The sequence below is a fragment of the Bacillus rossius genome, chromosome 5 (assembly GCF_032445375.1).
Source record: "Bacillus rossius redtenbacheri isolate Brsri chromosome 5, Brsri_v3, whole genome shotgun sequence".
Taxonomy (NCBI): domain Eukaryota; kingdom Metazoa; phylum Arthropoda; class Insecta; order Phasmatodea; family Bacillidae; genus Bacillus; species Bacillus rossius.
The window spans coordinates 66,151,421-66,170,103 of NC_086333.1; the positions used below are offsets into that span (position 1 = coordinate 66,151,421).

Below are 18,683 nucleotides of genomic sequence, written 5' to 3' on the forward strand. Positions count from 1 at the left end.
CTATTTACCAGTTAGAAGGTCGATGATAAAAGTTTTTATGCATCAGTAAATAAATGGAACGCATTCTTTAACTCGTACGTGTAAATTCATTATCGTTAGTAAGTTATAACCAGGAAACCTTTGCTCATAAATGGTAACGGCATGAATTGGATATTGAACATTATAGGTATTTAAAATATTTATTACATAAACATAAACAAGGCGTGAATTTTAAACTCCATTTCCTTCAATTTAAAAATAATTTTGATATTTTAAATATATATTATGTACTATTTTAATGCTTCAAGGTAAAAACTGACATGTTTTGCGAACGGACTAACTTTGGCTAAATTTTCTCATGTTCTCAGTACTGCGTGGACAGAATTTAATTTCTGCCACATAGCTTTTATGCTTGGATAATAAAATATCTTAGAATTATTTCTTAGATTAGAGACGTCCACTGTTGGTAATCGATGTAGCTATTTATTTTTTTTCCGTCAGAGCAGAATGTCTGCAGAATTTCGTAAAGAAGGATAGAGATAGAGTTTATTACATAACTTTATGTTGTATTAAGCTGGAGTCACAATACCACGACGAGGCCGACACGACAGGCCCGACAAACCTTCGTTCAGCGTTCCAGCACGACAGATTTAAAAGCGTAGGGTCACAATACCACGACAAAAATAACCCGACGATTTTCAATTTGGCCTTCGGCAAATGGTAATATGTGGATTACAAATAATTTAAAAAGTACAATTTTTTTTTTTTAAATAACCAAGCCAAAAACTCGAAGCAACTGCATTCAGAACTGATAAATATTTAGTTAACTTACCGTCAACTTCTTCTCCCGAAAAACTATATGTTATCTCAGCCCAGCAAGGTTTTTTTTTTTTTTTTGGCTGGTTTCTGTAGTCCTTCACACCAATATCATACAAAATAGCATAAGCTTGGACTTTACTAATTAGAAGTTCTTCGTTGAACTCGTCCATTCTTAAATCCAATCTTCACGATTCTAAAATAACGTCTTTAACCGCAAACAGACGAAGGGAAGCTACCAATTTTTAAATTCATCAACACGTAAAACGAAATTTCACTTTCCAGCAAAAATATTCACCAAGTAGGTAAATATTTTTGAAATTTAGTTCTGTACTGGTTCTTTTCCGTTGGCGTTTTCTTATCTGTCGGGCAGTACGACACGACGGAATTAGAAATATAATCTATTCCTTGCTGGCCCTCGGGGTGCGTATTTTGCCGGGGTGACGTCACGGCGAGCTTGTATTTAATTGGCTATTGAACTTTTCGGGCCTGTCGTGTCGGGGCCGTCGGGGCACTGTGATTCCAGCTTTCCATGTTAGCTGAGTTACTAAGCCAGCTGAGCTGATAAATCAAATAAACCTTTATGACATGACATCATACGTCTAGGGAGTTTTGTTTTTGTCGGCGGAAAAAATCTGTTTCAAAATATCGGGTCTAGTTTCAAGTAGGAATGAAGTTCATTATATGATTTTTTGATGTTAGTCTTGGTAATCAAAATGGCTTTCAGTACTGCGACACTTAACTGTGTTTTGTCAATTGTTCATATTTTGTTCATTAGGTATGTTGAATTATCATTTTGTTTGCGAAAGCGGGGAATTTTTGCCCTCGCTGGGGACAGCAGGACAGACAGCCTGAAAGCGTGACTGTCCCGCCCTAAGTAGGACGTATGGTCACGTTACCAATACTACATATTATAATAAATCTGTCCGAAAGTACAGGAAAACTTACAATTTGAATATTCATTTAAATTTTTGTGGTAAACTTACCTAAACTTTTATTTGGCGCAGAACAAAATTAATAAAGCCAGAAGATCTCAAGAAAATTAAGAACTGTGATGGAGCAAAAACAGCAGTTTTGGAAAATCCGTGTATCCCTTGCACTGACGATCTGCAGGGTGACTCCTGTGGCAACAGTTATGCGAAGACGCGTGATGGGTAAGTAAACAGATTTGTATTTCTTGGAGATGAGAGATCTTGACGCTGAATTTGTTACGATGTGTGAGGGTAAAAATTAGCAGGGGGGTTTTCACGAGTCAAAGTAAGGGGCAGAACAGATGAAGATTTTAAAAAGTCTATGAATTTATTAAAACAATTTGAAGGAAAACAAATGAAACATTTACTTAGAAAACAAAACTGATGATTTTTTTAAATATGATATAACATATTTCAACACAATTAAGTAGATATATAATATTTTAGGTCCACACACGAACGCTTACTTGAGTTTTAAATACTTATGTCGTATACGAACTGGAATTGTAAGATTGGTAGTGCTTAAACTACAGCTATAATTTGGAATGTACTCAGATGCTGCGGTTTCTTCTCACCTTTTTAATTAATTATTATAATGCCGTCATTTAATTTAAAATGATTATAAAATATTTTGTATGATAAGGAATGATATGTCTGCCTATCACGCAGGTCACGCAGACAACATTAACCTTTCATTATACGCACCTTACACTTTAATTAAACTTCATCTTTCCAAGCTTACTTAATTTGAATTTAATTTATTTTACATTAATTCTCTAAATAGCCCATTGCGTCGTGAAGTCCATTAAAGGAGATCTTTCTGTGCTTCGTACTCAAATAACAATGTAGATTTGACACTGCTGTACAACTGCTGTAATATGTTATCAAACATTTTGTTTCAGATCACCCATCCAACTAACCACACTGACAACATTTTCTTTGGAAAACACTCAACCAGGTTGCTCTCATTGGCCTGATGTGTCATTTGAAGTGACAACCCCTACAAAGAGCAGTAACGTGCACAGTGACCTGTCCACTACAAGTCAAGTAAATCACGCTGCCATACCTGACCATTATTGGGATGAATCAGATGTTAGTGTTCTACCGTTATCACCAGCAAGTGAAGTCAATAGCAATGGCCTGTCAGAGTATCCCGCCTCTACAGAAATAAGTGGAAAAAATGCAACTGTATTAGTTCCTGAAACATCTACCACACTAGTACGAGCAATCATTCAGGGGCGTCGTATTTTTTATAAAAATCGCCTGTTTTCAGAAGTAGCAAGAATAAGTAGACACAGTAAAAATTTTGACTGTAGCTTTGATAATATGGTGTTAAGCAACATACAGAACAAACAAAGATCTGCAGAAAAAAGGAGAAAGCGGCTCCAAGAAAAACCGAAAAAAATTAAACGTAGGCGATTAGTAATGACTGGGCCAGATTGTCACTATGGCAATGTGAATGCAGAACCTGAAATGACTAAAGAAGAATTCCAAAGACAAAAGCAAAACTTTTTGGTAAAACTTAGCCTTGATGAATGTGAAAGAAATTCTCTTCAGGCTAACACGACAGCTCAAATTAACTCTCAGCTTTGGTTGGCAGAACGTTATAAACGATTAACAGCATCTTCTTTCGGCCGTATTTGTAAATTTAAATCATCAACACCAAGATCAAAAACTCTTATATCTTTAATTTAAAGCAGATTTCAAGGATCGTTCGCTACAAAATACGGATTGGCCAAAGAACCTATAGCCCTAGAACAGCTAGAAAAAACTCTCGGCAAAACGATTACAGCATCAGGATTGTTTGTTGACCAAGAGATGCCTTGGTTAGCAGCTACCCCGGATGGTCTAATTGGCGAAGATTCAGTTGTCGAGGTGAAGTGCCCTTTTTCAGAATCACGCCTTACTCCAGAAGAGGGTATACAACAAAATAAAATAAAATTCTGTCGTCTTGAAAATGGGGAACTACGCCTGAAAGAAGACGACAGGTATATGTATCAAGTACAGGGAAAAATGCATATTGCTCAAAGACAGACGTGTTATTTCGTAGTGTGGACTCCCTTGGGCATGCTTGTCCAAAAAATTGAGCGAAGTAAATCATTTTGGGAAGGAAAAATGGTAAAAAAGTTAAACGACTTTTACATAGAATTTATGCTCCCTGAACTTGTGGATCCGCAATAGCCGAAAGGATTACCTGTGCATGACATAAAAAAAATAATGTACACAGTTTTGAAACAAAAGTTTCTTGACAAATTGTATTTTGTTGAAGTATGGAATTTTATTTTCAAGACATAGTCACATATGATTTATTTCTAACTAAACATTTGCATATATTACATTTCTGTACTTATTGTTTAATTCCGTTACATTTGTTACAACTGAGTAATGAACTTGGTGTGTTCGCTCTTTCCCCTGTGTGCATATTTGTTGTGGACATGTTTTATACATATTGTTATTTCATGTATTTGTTATAAATAATTTAATTTTTTATAAATACTAATGTCTTAACTTATACAAAAGCATTTTATATTTTGTTTGAACTAAGGTTACTTTTAAGTAAACTTCTCATAAATTACAGCATAAAAATACAAATATGTTCTAGGCAGTCTCAAATAGGTATGTTTCTTAGAAAATTAACATTGTATAGCTGATGAATTTTTTAAAAAAAATCTACACAACATTTTATTTCCATTCGAACTTTCAATGTAAATATATAAAATTTAAAAAAAAATGGCAAATTTATTAATGCCGCCGTAATGATTGAAAACGATTCACTATTAGCTGCGAGTTTGTGATAGCCCATTTCACGCGGGTAAGCGGACTTCGTTTGATGCAGTGCGAGTCTCAGGAATATGCTACATTTTCGCTCGCAATACAAAGATAATACGTGATCAAAATTGTTTATCCATAAATTTTAAATTAAAACGATTCTTTAATAAAATACTCGATGATACACGTCGGAAAATAAGATATTGTCAGTAACTTAATTTACACCAGTCCTGAACTGAAACTGATGTTTAATAATTTGAGTGCGATCATTGTGTGTGTGTGTGTGTGTGTGTGTGTGTAGGTGTGTGTGGGTGTGTCATGATATTTTGTCCACTTAAATTTTTTTGTTTGTTATAACTAGTTCTCGTAGTTAATTTTATATTGATTCGACTGTCTTTTACACTTGAAAGGCAATCATAAATAATTTTTGTTAGAGCGTAGGCCTATTGTCAATCTTAGCAAACTTGTTCAACTAGGTAATAGTAAAATGCCGAGACACCTATATTACAATTCATAAAAAATATATATAGATTAAACTAATATTTACTTAAATTTAAAAACTAGTTGATACAACTAGGAAAATTTAAGCTAATATCTAGATTGAATTATAAAAACTAGAGCCGCGCAAGTGCTGTTGCTGTAGTTAGATACTTTGGCCCCTTTTTTTGTCAAACGATTTTTTTTATATTTTATTAATCCATATTTAATTTAAAACTTTTGTGTTAAAAGTTATAGTTTTACCTTTATCTATGTTGTTTATATTGTCGCCTAAATTTTTATTATGATAACTTGTAATAAAATTACAATATTGAAGGGCTTTCGTTGAATTTAGTACACATAGTACCTTTTGTTTGTATTAACAAAGCAACGGTATTTGTCTTATATAGGATAAATGACACATGAATACACTTATAAATGTTTTCAATTACTCACAAGATTACACTGTGTTAAAAATAAATGAAATGTATTAAATGATTACAATATCATTTTTCAAAACATTCATGGATATGTAAAATAACTGTACTTACAACTATTAGGTTCTGAATAATGTTAATTTGTATTTTTTTCTATTGTATATTACGCAAATCGACGCAATGAATAATATTTTACTATGAAAGAGTTCATTATTATAACTAACTACTAGATATTTTGTACGAAATATATCGCTCGACGTGAACATAACCTACTATTGATGATAATAAACAAAAATAAAATGATTATTCTAATATGAGTAACTCATCTACGAAGGAAACCACAATTTATTTAACTTGCTTCCACTTACACAGAATTTGTCCTTCCTATTGCATGTTTTCACCAATTTACTACACATATCATTATTCTTTGGAAAGGAGAAATGTATATTTTATTAAATAATATTTATTATGTTTGGAGAAACTGTGACATCCGTACGCTTCATAATCTAGCATCTTGACTACATGTAGCTCATACGATTATACATCAACAATTAGAAAGGTCCTCGCGAGACGTAAATGAAATGGATAGCCTTGGAATAAGAGCTCCGTCTGCAACCAAGGAGCGGTGGCGTGGAAGCTGGAAGGGGGAGAGGGTGGAGAGAGGAGCATGCACGCGGTATCATCTGTCTTTCTTTCCGCCGTGAGAGCAGAAGTACTGGTGGTTTGGAAACACCCTACTACGGTGGTGACTCTCCTTTGGAGGGGGGAAATGGATAGCACTCCCGCTGTGCGAACACTGCTGCAGCCGCCTAGTTCCAGTACCGACCACTGTCGCCCGGCAAGGTCGCTCAGCCAGCGAGTGAAATTTCGGGATGTGCTCCCAGGTAGGCGGGCGCCTTAAGACGTAAACGTGACACGACGACATGGACGGACACCCGTCCTGCTGAGGTTGCGAGGGGCTCGTGCATGTTTGGTGTGCCGGCGGGAGAGAGACAGAGAAAGAGGCACGTGGGAGAACAGCAGGGGAGGGCCAGAAGTGACAACTCACGGGACGGGACGCGTGACCTTGAAGGACCGCCTCCTTGTACGGCGAGCGCGCGCAAGGTCGGTATACCTGCCACGCGAGGAGAAAGGCGCCGCAGGTGCGAGCGAGCACATATTATGCGCCGCTTCCGGGAGTTGTCACCCGCAGAGAGCCGGCCAAGGGCGTATCCAGGGAAAGGGGTAGCTGCCGAAGTAAAAATATACTTTATAAAACTATACCTAATAACTAGGGACACCTGTATTTCGCTATTTCATTTCATGTTAAGGTATTTCACAAAACACTGTAGCTTTTTCTAAGAGTCATGGCAAATCGTGAGGGTGCAGCAGTTCGGTGACCACATTCTCATCGGCCCCGTCAAGAGCGGGACGACACCTCTCACCGACCTCAGCCAATAACCACAGGAGAAAAGCTACAATATTTTGTGAAATACCTTGACACGAAATGTATTCGCAAAATACAGGTGTCCCTACTAATGACTGACTACAGACAACGCTCAACTTAAACCGGTGGGCCTAGAAGCATGAAACTTTGCATAAGAGTTCCTTATACAATGTAGGTGAGCACTAAGAAAGTGGTTTTTTTTTTTTTGAAAATTGATCCCCCTAACAAGGTTAAATAGGAAATGAATTTTTTTTATGGAAGTTCGTTATTTCTGGAGTTAGAAATATGGAAATTGGTAGTTTAGACTTCTGTTTTTTAAATATAAATCAGTTGTGTCAGCGTTTTTGGTAATTAATCAAAAATGAGGACCAAATACTTTTCCAACGGACTCGTGGCTAGCAAATATGTTTGCTATGTTTCTCCCCATAACTTGTGTTAAAACTAGTGGTCCTATAGATTATATGATTATCTAAATCTACCGAACTGAAGCCGAGGTACAGTCTATATATGAGAATATTACGAACCCAAATTTAGTTTTTTTATAATTTTCATAAACAATAATATTCAATAAGACTTGAACTTTTGTTAGAAGCCGGACCCAACATGACTTCCTGTAATTATACCTACAACGTATAATTTAAATCATGTGTTTGGTTGCTTATATTATTGATATGCTTTGTGTGTTGTGCATGTCAAAACAGTATTAGGTATAAATATTCTGAAATTATAATTTATCATAACCTACTTGTGTTTTAACATCTCTGATCAGTCATCTGTAGAAATAAGTGTGTATATATATATATATATATATATATATATGATCACAAACACTTATACTATTCACCTATTTGACACACCCACAGGAAAACCCCATATATATATATCCTGTATATAAATAATAATTATGCAAGAGGAACTCTAAATAGTCACTGCATTGTAATTGCACACCACCAGAACACATTTCTACAGTGTTTTTAGCCATTTTAACTCTTCTTAAAATACAGTTTAAAAACTTAATCCGAAATCAAAACTGCTTTTCGGTCCTCAGCGAACTCTTAAAATGCTTTTCGTAAGCAGACCCCGCTCGGATATCTCGAGTGGTGTTGAAATCGCTGTTGTTTTTCCTGAAGCACTGCGCACCGCGCGCGTGTGTGTGTGTGTGTTCCCGGGTGGGCGCGGGGGCCTTAAACAGCTGACGTCGCAGCCCTCGCTGGGGCGCCCAGACGTCGCTCGACTCGACTCGACGGCGCGATAACCGGGGCTGAGCACGTCACGTCGTCGGCCCAGTAGCAGTGACCTTGAGAGGTCGGTGACCTCTTGACGGCCGAACTTGCGTCAACCAGGGAGACAACGAAACACTCGCAGTCCCTCCCCCCCCCCCCCCCACCATAACCCCGACGGCTGTCAATCCTCGACTCCTGCCTGCCGTAACCCAACAGGCAGCGCTTGTCACTGGCAGACAGTCTGTATCTCTCAAGGTTAGCAGACAAACACCCCCCCCCCCCACCCACCAGCCGACACGGTGACACACAGGTTGTTAAAAGCATCAGAAGAACCTACTCTGTTCTAAAACAGCTCTAGATATCCGAGCGGCGTCTTTTTATCGAAAAAAAAAATTAATAATAGAATAATAGATACGCTGAGAACGGATGGATAGTTATTTTTTTTTTCAGTTTTTTTTCTCCGAAAAGCTAAAAAAAAAAAAAAAAAAAAAACAGCTAAAACGCGTGTTTTCAGAGTAATTTTTAGGCATGAAACCCCCCCCCCCCCCTCCTGCTATTGATTCTTGAAGATTCATGATAGCAGTCAAGGAACTTTCTCTACACCTTATAGTTTCCCCATGCTCGAAAGTGAAGACTGCGCGACACGTCGGAGGCTTGCGCTTAGAGGCGATACCGCGCCAGAAGCACCAGCGGGCGTCGTCCTTATCATCACCGCCCGGCAAGGCACGCCCACCCCTTAATCACATCCCTGTGTTCTCTTTATATTTTCAGTGACAAAAAAAAATCGAAGTGAATGACAAAAGCACTCCCTCCTAATTATTTAGCTTCCGGTATATTTCTTTGGTTGAAGGGATGAGAACGGAACATCAGAGGCACAAATGGTGTTTTTTTTTTTTTTAGGGGGGGGGGGGGGGGCAGGAAATATTATCTTTGAAAGATTTGTGCAATGGGAGTGCATGACTTGATGTAAGCTTTTGGACATACGCCATTGCTAAGCACATGTATGTCTGTAGAAGAAAACTACAAAAAACATAAAAGACAAAAACACAAATTAAATTGGAGGACAGGAAAGTCTGACACATTTCTCAATCGCGGGAAAATAACCAAGATTATTCATTGCCTTGGTGGGGGGCGAGAGACCTGTCCACTTAAGGGGGTGTCTCCCTTTTTCAAGTCGTGATTGTATAATTACAGTAATCAGAGGCGGGTGCTGGGCTGGGCTAGCTGGGCCCCGCGCGAACACTGTTCATTTTTATTTGCCTCGTTTGTCTAGTTTTCTGTAAAAAAAATTTATGGAAATTAACGGGGGATAAAATGAAGAATTAAACAGGTATTAGCATGTTATTTAAAGAGCCGGTCAATACAATTTCGATTTCAAATGAGTGTTCGTAATTTCGTATCAGAAAAGCCTTCAAAAATTTTATTGCCTGATGTAATTTGATCATTGAAATTTGATCCGTTAACATTTTTATAAACTTAACCCCGAGGGTAATTTAGCAGGAAATAATATCAAAATTTGAGATCAATAAGCAATACCTTCGTCAAAATTGGTTTGCTTAAAAGTTGTTCCCATGAGTTTGTTTTTTTAAAACTTTGCGGGCTTTTTTTCTCCTCTTGGGACTATTCCCCGGAAGGGCCCCTCTTCAAAACATTGCGGTCCCACACTACCAAATGTCTCAGGGACCCGCAAAAGACTAGAACCACCACTGGGTTTACATTTCACGTAATTACTAGAGACCTGCAAAATTCGCGGGTTCAATGACCTCCAGGATAGACTCTACTACACTCTACACACTCGGGCAAATGCCAACTGTTCATTGGCTGCTGACTTGTGAGTCGTCTCGACTGGGTGGCCTGTGATTCGACACTTCTATGAGTGAGGGTATCTAATTGGCCCTCAGTCCTCAATATTAACAGTGAACCAATGGCAGAAGCAGCACTGTGGTATAATTATTTGAATTTTAGCATAACACGAAATGAATCCGCGAATTTCGCAGGTCTCTAGTAATTACTCATTAGTACATCGCATACTCTTTGCATAATTAGCTGCCAAAATTGCATTTTGAGCGTTTTGAGGCCGTACAAGTAAGGAGAATTTGATGTATTACGGAAATGAAACATTTTTGGTTTAACTGCAAGGCTACTGGCTACTTCATGACATGGTTTGTATTTTTATCACAAAAACTCGTTTTATGTTACTTGCCTGTCAAAAACCTTAAAAACTTGAGCATGTTGAAATGGCAGGTAAAATTAAATAATATATTCTGAAATAAATTCTAATCATTTCTTGAAGCAGCCAGTAGCATTGCAGTTATTCCTAAAAAAAAAGTTTTAGTCCTGTTTTCTAGTTGGTTCTCACGTAAGGATTCTTTCCGGGTTGATTCCTGTTTCATAGCGTGTTACACTTCTCGTTTGTACAATATTACAACTGTGTGCGTACAACTTACATATATAGATCAGCCAATCACAACTTGTTTTAAATATCATTGTACTGTACGTTAAACTATATTGATGTTCGATGATCCAGGAGCATCACTAATCTGCACGGCTGTGGTCCGAAATTGCCCGATTAAGGAACGTAAAAGGAGTTAATCCGGGGACAGGGGGGGGGGAAAGCTGTTTCTTCCCCTCCCCCATTTTTCCTTGCAAAGTGGATAAAATGAATTAAATAAAACAAGGAGCAAGGAGCTTTAGTTAGAGAAAATTTATAACTAAGTCTCACAAACTATTGTTCAAGATTTTTCTTTGATAGACGATGCTCTACCTTTGGTTAAGACTTATTATTGAATGGCACCGTGAACCCTTTTCCAACATACAAAAAAGGTTGATTTTATAAAAAATTGATCCTCCTGTTTCTAACTTGATACAACCTTGGCTTTCACTGTACATAGTTGGTAGAGACGCGGAAATCTTGCGGATTCATTGGCGTCAGACTGAGATCCACATACCCGCTTTATGCTTATCTATAGGCAGAAACTACCCTTCATTTTTGAGTGGGTGAATATGAATTCGGCCACACTACTGCTGTCTGGTGGTCTATTGGCCCCCACAGTCAAAGAGGGGAGTGATCCGACCACCAAACAAGTGCGAGGTTGTGCGTGTTCGCAGCCTACACTACAATCATCTGCACAACTCCCCATGTCCGCAGTAGATAATGACGTAGAGACCTGAAAAATTCGCGCATTAATTTCACGATAGGCTAGAATCCAAAAAGTTAGAATTTTTGCTGCTTCGGTGATTGGGCCACAGTCTACGCGAATTTTTCCGGTCTCTACTTATCACAAGCTACCCAAGACGTCTCACCAGTCGGAAGCCAATGAACCGGTGGCATTTGCCCGAGTGTGCAGAGGAATGTGGAGTACATCCCGGAGGTAATTGATAGAGACCTGAAAAATTCGCGCATTCATTTCACGATAGGCTAGAATCCAACAAGTTTGCATTTTTGCTGATTCGGTGATTGGGCCACAGTATATCTGAAGGACTCTGGGCCAATGTAAAAATGTAAACAAAAGAAGTATCGAATCGCGAGCATCCCAGTTAACAGGTGCTGCGAGACAGTAACCAATGAGCAGATGCAATTCGCCCTAGTGCATAGGGGATCATCGTGGAGTCCATCCTACAGGTCAGTGAAATCGGCTAGAGACCGGAAAAAAAAATTCGCGGATTCATTTCGTGATAGGCTGAAATTCAAACTTGTGTACATTTCTGCTGGTTCTGCTATTGGCTCGCAGCTTAACTGGAACTCTCTGGGCCAATGAGAGACTATGGACCAAAGTTGCGTCGAATCACAAGCTACCCAGTGGAGACGCCTCACAATTTAGTGCCCAATGAACACGCGTGTTTACTTGAGAAGTGCAGAGGATAATTGAGGCTATCCTAGAGGTAATTGAATCCGCGAATTTTTCCGGTCCCTATAAATCGCTAATTGATGAGACCGCTGCCCCGGGGACAGCGGAGGGGCCGCCCCTTCCAAACTCACCCGTGCACGGCGGGGACGTCGATGGAGTGCGATGACGTGCGCTTGCGGTCGCCCGCCATGTCGGCGAGCCGCGCGAAGTCCGTGTCCTGGTCCATGAGGCGCGCCGACTTCCTGGACTCCAGCAGTCGCACCTCCTCCAGCCGCTTCCTCAGCTCCAGCGACTCCTGCGCGACAAGCCAAGCACACCATCTGTCTCCAGGCCCTCCGACTCCGGCATGGGGGAGCTGAATTGTTGCCCGTTGGATGGGCAGCCAATCAGGATTTTTCTGACAGTGGTTAGTTTAGTTTAGGTTAGGTTAGGTTAGGTTAGGTCACTTTACAAACTAACCACTGTCAGAAAAATCCTGAAGGGCTGCCCATCCAAGGGGCAACAATTCAGACAAGCTTTCAAACACACCACTGTCAGAAAAATCCTGATGGGCTGCCCTTCCAAGGGGCAACAATTCAGACAACCTTTCAAAAACACCACTGTCAGAAAAATCCTGATGGGCTGCCCTTCCAAGGGGCAACAATTCAGACAGCCCTTCAAAAACACTACTGTAAGAAAAAGCCTGATGTGCTGCCCATCCAATGGGCAACAATTCAGTCGCCCCATCTGCATCACCGTTAGAACCAAGCGCGGCTCCAGAAGGTGGGTCGATGGGGGCGACAGCCCCTCCCGAGAGAGACCAATTTTTTTATTGATTAGTGTATATTTATGTTTACTTAAATATTTAATTTCATATGTTAAACTTTTATCTCATCAAATGGAGCTACTAAGGTTCTGTATTATAACTTGTAATTTGTAAATAATATTCCAAGGCCAATATCTGACCGCTTTCATTTTTTTTTGCAACTACGACCTTCCTTTGTGCGATAGCCCCTCCCGAAAAGTCATCCTGAAGCCGCCATTGGTTAGAATCTAACATCTATTTTTCCACAACCAGAGAGGCAGCGGCCGGCAATCCGCGGTCTGGAACTATCCGGTGGGTCCGCGGTCAGAGTCCTGGTTATTGCACTCGGATCTCCTGGCCCGCAATGGCTGTGATGACAGTGCAGTTGCAGCTCACCCTGCGGCGGTGTTGCCTGATCAAGCAACAAGTCTGAGCTGAGCGTAGAGGCTTGCTCCAGAACCCCCCCCCCCCCCCCCCCACCGGGCGAGCCACTCGCTTCCCTGCCAGAGGGAGGGGAGGTCCCTTCAAGGATCCAATAAATAAATAAACAACAAACCGAAGACAGAATAAGGTATCTATTAGTTTTGGAAGGCACACTGCCGTCCACCGGGTAACGGCTTACGTTTTCACCAGCCACAGCAGAAACCGCCACAAACCACACCCTGAACCCTGTGCACCGGACATACCAAACTATACATACTACTATAACCCTTATTTATTTAAATGTTGAAACACTGTGCTCACAAATTGCTGGTCAGATGTCACGGGATATTTTCTGCGTTTCGAGATTTCCCTTTAGTATAACTTTTGACTCGGAGAGGCTACGACGTTCGTTTGACTTTCAATCGTCAGCTCTCGTCAAAATATATCGATCGCACGTATAAAAAACATTAGTGTAAAATAGTTACAGTGTATTTATATTGTGTTAAAATAAAATAAAAAGAGTATTTTATATTTTGTATAGAAAATATTACCTGTTACGTACACGTATTCACGCGCAACACACGGCCGTGTCCATGACACAGCCACAAAGCATTTTTTTTTGACGTGACAACGTCTAATAAATCGATGAACGCCGGCTGCACGCACGAAAAAGTATCCCGTTACGCACATTGTCCCGTTACGCTGTGTACCGTTACGCTCATTCTACGCTTGCGCCGCATCTATCTCTCTTCCACTCGATTGGAACAACCATCGATTTGACTTTTTCGAGGCACATTAAACTTGAAACACTCCCATTCGTTTCCTACTTTTCCTATCATCGCCCTATCCTTAACAGAATAACACAGATCGGAAGAAGCTAAATAGCAAACACGTATTAAAATTATAGTTAAAAATAATCTCTTCGTTAAAGTAATAAACATATTTGAATTAATGAGTGCAAATGAAAGTAAATTTATCAATTAAATTGTAGATTTAATTTCACTCCTTCTTTGTATGCCATACGAAATAGTGATAATTCAATAAAAATGATTCAATTTTATTCGTAAAAGTGTGCAATCATTTCATCAATGTTTGGTCATGACGTTGTCACGTTGAACTATCGTCCGTAAACCGACTTTACAGACAACCAATTTTTTTTTTTTAAATTGTGAACCCAGTTTTGAGGTTTTCGCGCGGGGAGACGAACGACCTCTCCCACGGGCTCGTGACTCACGGCTAGGAAGCAGCAGCAACTCCCTCCAATTACCGCGAGGTCTGGCCCGTCGAGTCCCCACTTCGTCCGCGCTCTGCCCGAGTCGCCCGCGGGGGCTTTCCAGGACGAACAAGAGGAGATCAGCGAAGAGCCTTCCTTCGCTCTTGCGGCGTCCTGCGGCACGCACGTCATACCTCGCGAAAAAAATAAAAAAAAACCTCCTCTCTCTCATTTTCCTCCCTCAGTAATTGGGTGTCATTTCCCCACCCCCCGGGGATGGGAACCCCCTTCCCCCCCTCCTTGATCCAACCCACCAAGCACTCTTTCCTTGCTGACCAGTTCTCTTACCCTTCCCCCTTCGTCGAAACCCCCCCGCCATATTCGCCAAAGCCACTCCAGGAGGGGAAGCCTAAGATGTAGGTACATCAAGTTCTGTCCTTGCCCGAACACGCCCCGAATATTCACCTTCGGCCAACCTCGGGTTTATTAATATATATATATATTTATTTATATTTCCCTGTTTATTTTAATGTAGCTATACGAACCTAACTAACCGTCCATAGTGTTTTAATGTAGCTAACCTGACCGACCACTTTTAATACTTATTTGAATTCATTTTTTTTTCCTGCGCAAAAATTAAAACCAAACCCCGAGGTTGGCCGAAGGTGGAATATTCGGGCGTGTTCGGGCAGGGACGGAACTTGATGTGCATCTTTTAGGCTTCTCCTCCCGGAGCCGCGTGAGAACGCGTGACCGTCAGCCTTCCTGTCTTCCGCGAACGGCCGAGGCGCTGGAATCTCGCTCCGCGGCTCTGGTGTCAGCTGACCCAGACGTGTCCGAGAAGAACGAGACCGTCTAGCCTTTCGTTTGACGAGGGATGAAGGGTGGGAAGGAGGGGAACTCGCGCGGGCCCGGGAGTTTTTTTTTGCGCGATGGGATTAAACCGCCGCTACAAGTCATCTCTGGATACGGTGCCTGTACGTTGTGTAGGTAGGGGGTTCTGCCTTTATTATTTCACCCCTATACGCACGCAATAAGCACATATATTATATTTTTTAATATACAGAAAGTTTTCCATAAAAAAAATATAGTCTTGACATAATTATGTTTGTCAACCACTTTTCTAAGTCACAATTTTGCAAGCGCAAGCGGGCCCTCATAATTTGGGGGGGGGAGGTAATTCAAGGGGCCCCCCCCCCCCCACCCAATCCGCGGGATCTAAGCACATGCTGGCAAGTGTCTGCCTGACTGATGATCGAACTGCCGGCGAAGAGATAAGACGGGCAGGGGCGAACACAGAATTTAATTTCGGAAGGTCGGCCGGGGGGGGAGGGGGGTAATTGAATGATAGATTTCTTAGGATTTCGGGGAGGCGGGAATACATTATTTTCATCTTTCCCCCCCCCTCCACACTCCTCACCCCCCCCCCCCCCCGACCCCGCCATCAACACTCATTTTGTGTACGTTCCTGACCCTGATATTCTCCAATTATGTACGTGAGTCGTGCAACCTGTCTCAAATTTTTGACAGTTTTTTTTTTCAAAGACGTACCCATTTAATTAACTTGTCATTTTCAAATCTTAGCGTGATGTTTGGTTTGCGAATACTCGTAATCGCACGAAGTTGTTCATGAATGATGTCGACAGAACAACAGTGACGGAAATATACGTAGGTATAGCCATTGGTGCTAAGTGCTTATGGAACTGGCAAATTTGAAACATGTAACATAATACACACTACGCAAGGAAAGAAAATTACACATTGTTCTGGGAGAACGTCCGCAAAAACGTTTTGAAAAACTGACGTAGATTTTAATTTGTTGTCTGAACCCCCAAAATCGGTAACCGTTTACAGAAGTAAAAAAAAAAAAAAAAAAAAACCTTGGAAGAGCAGCAAAAATTTAAAATATATATAAAAAATTGTAAATATTACTTGTCAGAACACTCTTGTGTCTTCCACGAGTCAGTTTACCCTTGTGGCCGGCAGGGCCACATTTTTACTTGTAATTTATTTTTTGTTGCTGGTCTCTAGTTTTATATGGTTTTTTATTTCACGTATTTTTACGCCTTTTTTAATTAATGTTAATTTATCTGTAATTTTTTTTAATTATATTTGTTTCTGTTAATTAGTTATACGCCGTTTGGTAGCTATCGATTATGAGTTTAAGAATATCGATTGTGTTTCACGTAAATACCACTTGGTGAGCGCCCGGCGGTTGGCTGATGACGTCAGACATTCGGCTTGCCGGGAAGAAAAAAATCAGCTGGGGCGAGAGGGTGTTGGTGCCGAGCGACCGTCGAGGACAGAGCCATGTGACGGCGCGGACTGGTGTGCCGGACGGCAACGGGCGACGAAGAGTATTGGGATGGAGGCTCCACGCTGGGTGACAGGGCAATGGATTGCCCTGTGATACTGAACTTATCAAGGTAAAGAGAGGCCGCAATTTTGATTTTTACCCTCGTGGTGCTGCAGTGGTTTTTGGCAAACCTAGTGAACTGTGTATTTTCCCATACTAAATTTTATTTGGACGGAACTTTTATTAGCCAGTTTGGTGAAGAGGCCCATTTGTTTTCACACGTTGTTCCAGTGTCGGATTTTTTTAAAAAAGGTCGCCCGTTTGCCTGTAGTTGTAATAAAAGTATAAGTTTGGAAGAAACTAACATTTTGCAATTTGTTTTTGAGAGTTTGTCTTCGGAATTGGCATACTTAAAGTTGCATTTAGCTAATATATCAGCTTGTGCAGTATTATTAAAAGTATGTGATCGGTATTGGACTACATGCGCAGCCTGATGTTGGTTGGTGCGGCCATTCTACGTTTTTATGAAATCATTGGCAAGTTAATAAAGAAGTAAGACTTTGTTTGAAGTATATGATAAAAACTTCGGTGGTAACATAGTTATGTTACGTGAAGAGTTTTTGCTACATTTCCCTTAAAAAAAAATAAGATAATTTTTTTTTTTGGTCATCGTTCACGCCTTTGTGAATTCGTACCTATGGCCCGGCGTGGCATTAGACTCTGGAGTTGGTGAGGAAGGTCAGGAAGCCAGCGCACGCCTAGGATATTAACTTTGTTTTTTTGGCAAGTCTTTAGCAACGAACATCTGAAGAAAGACTAAACCGTTGATTGAGAGTTTAAGAACTTTATTTAAATAATTTGTTTGTACTTCAGTATTATTTTTGTAGATTTTTTATATATTTGTATTGATTGTCTTGTTTGATTTTTGGTATTAGGGGTCAGTAAATTTTGATATTTTATAGTGGCCACGCCTCACGCCCTTATATATTTTTATACTTGTTGTTATCAGTATTTATATTTTTACGATTTTTTAAAGGTTATTGTTAGTATCGCAAATGGGGATAAGATGCTGCCATTATTAACGTCAGCTTTTGTAACTAAGCTTGTATGGTTATGTATAGTAAAAATTATTTTTGCAAATTTCTATTTTTTAATAACATACGTCCAAAGTCTTGCCTCTTGTTTGTTTAATGGTTACTCTACTATTATATCCTTTGAATTTTTTGGCCTGACTCCTGGGCAGTGGTGTGGGGAATTTATATTGTTTAGCTTTTTATGCCTGGTTTTAATATTTATTTTTTCCCTTCGCGCCCAGAGTGAGTCGGGGACGCAACCCCTCTTCCAATTGAGGAGGAAGAAGGGTTTCACCCTGTTTATAAAGAAAAGAAAAACAGAGCTCAAAAGTTTAAATACGGCGTAGTTCATACGGAGATCCGGTTATCTGATATTACGAAGACCTCTTCGATTATTTTAGGAGGATTTTAATTAAAATGGCTGTAAATGTACTGTAAATTTTAACAGTGTAATTGTGTGGACGTAATTTTGACAATCGGCAAATTTTAAGCTAATGACGTTCCTGTGCTCACAATATAAGATTCGATTCGTAATAATTATAAACTACCTACTATACAGCTCAATACCGTACATTTTGTGTAAATCATGCTCATAGCGAGAGTTGCTTCCAATAGGCAGGGGCGTAGGAACTGGGGAGGGACAGGGGAGACGTGTCCCCCTGAACTTTTTGGGTGGAGGGGACTGTCCCCCCCAACTTTCTAGACCGTGATATTTTTATTTTATAATATTATTTGGCCCAACTTTATTTGTAATTTCTTCACTCTCAAATTTTATCTTAAGGAAACAATAATAATTTTAACATCTATGTATCCAATGGTTAGATACAAAGCGCTATTTTGCACTTTTAAAATCAAAATTTTCCGGTGGAGTAATTTTCCGTCTGAGTAAGAGGGGAATGGGTTTACATGACATCAAAATCATTATTTGTCCCCCCCCAACTTTATGAA

The 18,683-nt window shown here is 40.1% G+C and overlaps 1 protein-coding gene across 2 annotated transcripts in view; it reads right to left on the reverse strand.

The window, feature by feature from the left end:
• LOC134531917 (zinc finger protein 395) overlaps positions 1–18,683 on the reverse strand; it is a 267,171-nt gene that overhangs the window by 110,811 nt on the left and 137,677 nt on the right. For both annotated transcript variants that reach the window (XM_063367959.1, XM_063367958.1), the window contains exon 2: positions 12,078–12,241. In XM_063367959.1, the coding sequence (XP_063224029.1) occupies positions 12,078–12,241 (164 nt within the window). The remainder of the gene's footprint in view (positions 1–12,077; positions 12,242–18,683) is intronic.